The following is a 5,164-nucleotide window of genomic DNA, read 5'->3' as shown; positions in this document are numbered from 1 at the left end:
TCAGAGACTCACAACCCCACGACGCAAGACACTGCGGTGGGTCTGTAAGGGCCGCACCAACAATGTGACTTACTGTGTTTGTTTTCCTCGGTAGCCGGGAACTGGAATAGAAAGAGGGTGGTCAGTGGAAGATACAAGTGTTAAAAAATATTTTTTCCCCAGAGGGGACTAACTGTGACTTAGGAGATAAATGTTACAGGATTGGAAAGGTGCCTGTCACCTGGCCCGCCAAGTGCCCTTTTGCCTCATTTAGATTTTACTTGATTTTCTATCGGGGAAAACCAAGAACAAGGCACCAAAAAGCCAAAACAAAACAAGACAAAACCAACAACTACAAAAAAACCTTAAAGTTGATTCACGATTTATAACAGCTACAGCAAGAGAACAAGAAAGTCGGAAACCCAAAGTAAAACTCTCACTGGTCTTGTAGTGGCAAAAAAATATATATTATGTACATGGACACGTGTACATATATGTATATACATGTACATACATGTACATGTATACACATATATATGTGCACATATATGGTTTAGTGTTCCCTAGGGGAAGGAGGTCTACAGTGTTCTTTAAACGTTTGATTATTTCTTTAAAACGATCAATGACATTTAGAGGGGCAAAGAGCTCTTCTTAAAAAACAGAAGCCAAGAAAAATAGTTCCTCTTGTCCAGCGTTTACTTCAAAGTGGAATGAAGAGTGAAAAGAGGAGGATTTGCCAAAAAAGAAAAAAGGACTCAGAGTCGCCCAGATTGTAAATTTTTAAAAGTCTAGTGATCCAAAGCCTGTTTTTTTTCCCCCTCTGTCTTTGGGAGTCTGGAAGGTATTCTGCAATCTCAGTCCCAATAAAATACTCATGCAATTTTATTTCTAGTTGATACAATTTTAAAGGCCATGTACAAATGTTATACATTTTTATTTTTGTTCTTTTTTTAGGAAAAAATACACAAAAGGCAAAACATCCTCAAATGGTCCTTTTATACAGTGCAGAAGAAAATGTCAAATTTCAAATACGTGTCACAAATGCTGCACTCTAGCAGCCAAAATACTAAAAACAAAAAAAAAAAAAAGGAGAGGAGGGTAGTCCTTCATATTATATATATATTTATATAAAACATATGGAAATTTGTTTTTACACAGATCGGTCTTTGTTTCAAATTTACAATGGATATCTAAAAAAAATTCTACACGGCAAATATTGCCAACAAAGTTACACCATTAATACTGATAAACGGAGGAGCCTACGCGGTGTTTTGATTATTAGGGAAAGAAAGTAGAATAAATAAACAGGAGCCTTGCTATAGTTTTTAAAAGTGCCTTAACCTTTCTGCGTCCCCGCAATCCTGAATCCGCGCGGTCACCGGGCCATCCTAGTCCCTGCGTCGCGCTGTGTTCGGCTCGTTCTCGGACCAGAAAGTTTACAGTAGAGGTTGGGAGACAGAAAAATACCCACTGAAAAAGTCTAAATAAAACTCAAGACAAAACATAACAGAAGAGGCTGAAGCGAAGGAAGAAGAGGAACATGGAAGGGGTCGGAGGCGGACGCCCGGACGGCCGCTTGCTTCGTGGCTCCTTCGACTTTCTGTTTAAAGACGGACAGTGGCTTCCGAAATGCAAGTTGTTCGCACAAAGATCCACCTGTGGTCCACGGAGGAGACTTCGGAGGTGCGGAGGGAGATCGGGAGGGAGATCTGAGCTCTTGTCATCTCCCGCTCCCCGCAAAAGACGGCTCTAAAGGGAGACTTGCGCATTCCAAGACATTCTTTCAAAAAATAAAAAATAAAAAGATAAATACTCAACCAAAAAATAAAAGTATTTGATAATGACTGGTCTCACATGTTTGCTTTTCTTCTAAAAATCTTCCCCCACTTCTGCCATTGGCCGGAAGGAGGGGGGAACCTCAGCAGAATTCCTGTGTGGATGAGGAAGGCTTTCCCCTGCACAGCACCGTCTCAGGCGGGTTCAACAGGATCAAAAACTTTTATTTGCCGATGGCTGCAGTCGGATCAGACCCACCACTACCATTTCTTAACAATTTTGAGGGAGTGAGGAAGGAGGTGCCAACCGCAGCGCTGTGTCTTTGCGTTGGGGATTCCTTGCCAAAAACTCCGGGTGGGGAGAGGTGGAACCCTTTTCTTCTGCCGACGGTTATACCTCGAGAATAAAGCAGTTTCTTGTGCCGGTCCAGGGTCCCTGTGACCCGCCTGCCTGCACCAGGAGGGCCTGCGGCGGCAGCCTCACATCACGCAAGGCTTGATGTCTTGGTAGGTGACCTGCTGGTGGTAGTAGGAGCCCCCGCCGGCCGAGTGCATGGAAGAGGACGCCATGGCGTTGAAAGAGAAGACAAACTCCTTTCGGTCACACATGCTGGGCGACTGCGAGTGATACCGCGGGATGCCTGCAAGGCGAGGCGACAGGAGGGGTTGGGGGAGCAGAAGAGTTAGCCACGGTGGCCCAGAGTTCAGGCGGAGGAGCAGCGCTCCCGTGGGGCGCACAGGGCCGGCCTGCCTGGCTCCGAGCGCAGCGGCCTCCCCGCCCTCCTCCCCGAGTCCGGGCCTTCCGGCTGCGCACCCGAGGAAAAGACTCCAGAACACTTGCCACGGCCTCGCACCCCGCAGTGCCTGCCTGCTGCGTGCCTGTCCAGCCTCGGACACCGTGCAGGGGCCCAGGGCTTCCAGAAGCCATAGGGGAAGTGGTGAGGGAGGCTAAGTGGAGGGCCCCTAACTCCCATGGCCGTCACCGCCAGGGCAGCCACCACCACCCCCAACATCAGAGGCTCCGACTGCTGGCCGGGTCGAAAGAGAGGCCAGTGCCGGGCCAGAGCCAGGCCAGCAGCAGGGGTGAGAAGAAGCTTCTCCAGAGAACAGGCCCCGGAGCGAGGGAGTCCCCCCGCAGAGAGGCCGCCTAAGGCCTCCAGGCCTGGCTCCTGCCTCCTGGGGCTGCTGACAGCTGACCCTGCACTGGCCCTGGCAAGCTCACTCCAGCTTTTTCCAGGGCTGGGCCTGCAGGCTGCGGGGGGCCTGGGGCAGAAGCAGGAGGCGAGGTTGCCACATCTGCCTTGGCAGATGCGTCTGCATGTTCGGGGTGTTGGGGTATCAGGGGTGTTGGGGGTGTGGGGACTTGAAAACTTGGATCCTAAAAAACAAGGAGCCCCCACGGCCCGGCCTGCAGCTCTGGCCCTCCGGGGCCTGGCCACGGCACCGCCCTGCCTCAGTCACCACAAGATGCCCCTGGACTCAGCTGTGGCTCTGCCAGGTCTGGTCCCCTGAAAGGCCGGGGCTGAGCCTCTGAGCGCTGGCCCAGCGGCTTTGGGCCTAACTCTTCCGTTCCGCCCAGCCCCAAGCAGAGGCAGCTCTCCAGGCAGCCGGAGGGCCACCCACCAGGGAGGGACGGCTATCTGGCCAGGGCTGGGAGCCTTGGGTCCATCCCAGGATCTTTCCAAGGTGTGAGGGGACTTAAGGGACACAAAAGGACTTAGGGCACTGGGGTCTGGGACATCTGGCTAAGGACCGGCCTACCTGGTCAGGCCTGGAGCAGCCTGCAGCTGGAGTTGGAACAGAAAGAGAAACAGATTGGCCCAAACTAGGGTCAAGAGCGGTAGTCACTCTTCAAAGGGGGAGAGGTGGGGCCAAGAGACACCTTGGGGAGCTGGTGCCTCCCCTCAGCCTTGGGGTTCCGACCACAGAAATGGAGGGGCTCGCCCCTGGCTGGGTCCCGCTGCCACTCAGATTCGACTTCCCGTGGACCAGGGCACCCTCGGTCGGTCTCCCCACTCACCTTGCAGTTCGGCTGGGGCGTTGTGGCTGTTCTGGTGCAGATACGGCTGCTCCAGGGAGTGCGTGGAGAGGCTGCCGGACAGGGGGTTGGCCGCGGGGTTACAGGGGGACAGGGGCTGCTGCTTGATGTAAGAGGCGCCGCTGTTGAGCGCCGCGGAGGCTGAGGGCGGCCAGGCCGCCGCCGAGCCCGAGTAGACGGCGTGTGGCTCCATGACCCCGCCGGCGCCGGTGGGCAGCAGCGGGGAGGCGGGCACCGAGCTGTCGTGGTGCGGGTACTCGCCGGCCGCCGCGCCGCCGCAGCTGCCCATGTACGAGTGGCCGCCGTTGGAGGGCAGGTGGGGCACCGAGTGGCTGGGCAGGGCCATGCCGTCCACGTTGCCCGGCAAGTGGCCGTTCATCATGCCCAGGCCCCCCTCCAGCGCCAGGCTGTTGGGCGGGCACGAGAGGCCGCCGGCCGAGCCCTGGAAGCCGTAGGTGTCCGGGAGGTGGTTGAAGCCGAGCCCGTTCATCATGCTGTACATGGGCTTGAGCGCCTGGCATTTCCTTCGGAAGCCGCGCGGCCGCCGCCGAAAGGAGCCCTCCTCGAACATGAACTCGCTGGCCGGATCGATGGTCCAGTAGTGGCCCTTGCCGGGCCGCCCAAGGCCCTTGGGTAGCTTGATGAAGCACTCGTTGAGCGAGAGGTTGTGGCGCACGGAGTTCTTCCAGCCCTGGTAGGAGCCGCGGAAGAAGGGGAAGCGGCTCTGCAGGAACTGGTAGATCTCGCTCAGCGTCAGGCGCTTGGTGGGTGAACTCTGGATGGCCATGACGATGAGCGCGATGTAGGAGTAGGGCGGCTTCTCCGGGCGCCGGATGCCGGCGTTGGTCTTCTTGGCCTTGGACGGGCCGGACGACGCGGGGTCCATGGCCGCGCCGCCTCCCCCGCCGCCGCCACTGCCGCCGCCGCCGCCGTGCGGTGGCTGCTGCTTCTCGGGCGCCGAAGACATCGGGTGGCTGCTGCCGCCGCCGCCGCTGCCGCCGCTGCTCTGCGCCGCGGACGGGCCGGGAGGAGGAGGAGGAGGAGGAGGAAGAGGACGAGGGGGGGGAGGAGGGCGAGGGGGAGGGGGCTGCGCGCGCGGGGCTGGCTGCACCTCTGCCGTCATCGGCGGCCACTTCTCCCGAGCGAGTCGCGGCGCGCCCGCCCCCGCGCTCCCGCCCGCCCTCCCCGAGGAGCTGCTGGATCCGCCGGCGGTTGGCTCAGAGCCCCTCTCCCTCCAACTCCCGCCTCCCCCAACTCTCTCCTCCCTCTTTCTCTCTCGCCCTCCCACAAGGAAAGACGCCGAGCTGAGGCCGAGGGCAGCCCGGGAGGAGGCCGTGAGGAAGCTACCCCCGCCGGTATTTTTTGGGGGGAG

At 57.1% G+C, this 5,164-nt stretch overlaps 1 protein-coding gene across 1 annotated transcript; it reads right to left on the bottom strand.

Annotated features, from left to right (window-relative positions):
• Window positions 1-894: 894 nt before the first annotated feature.
• On the bottom strand, window positions 895-4,805 carry FOXF1 (forkhead box F1). Its single transcript, XM_030823853.1, has 2 exons — window positions 3,775-4,805; window positions 895-2,395 (listed from the first exon to the last, which is right to left on the bottom strand). Exons 1-2 carry the CDS (start codon window positions 4,757-4,759, stop codon window positions 2,235-2,237), a joined length of 1,146 nt encoding a protein of 381 aa, XP_030679713.1. The 5' UTR covers window positions 4,760-4,805; the 3' UTR covers window positions 895-2,234.
• Between the last annotated feature and the right edge of the window lie 359 nt (window positions 4,806-5,164).

Source organism: Nomascus leucogenys, chromosome 2, assembly GCF_006542625.1.
Source record: "Nomascus leucogenys isolate Asia chromosome 2, Asia_NLE_v1, whole genome shotgun sequence".
NCBI classification, from domain to species: Eukaryota; Metazoa; Chordata; class Mammalia; order Primates; family Hylobatidae; genus Nomascus; species Nomascus leucogenys.
Note: the sequence above shows the minus strand (reverse complement) of the source record. Positions and strands in the feature narration are given on the sequence as shown.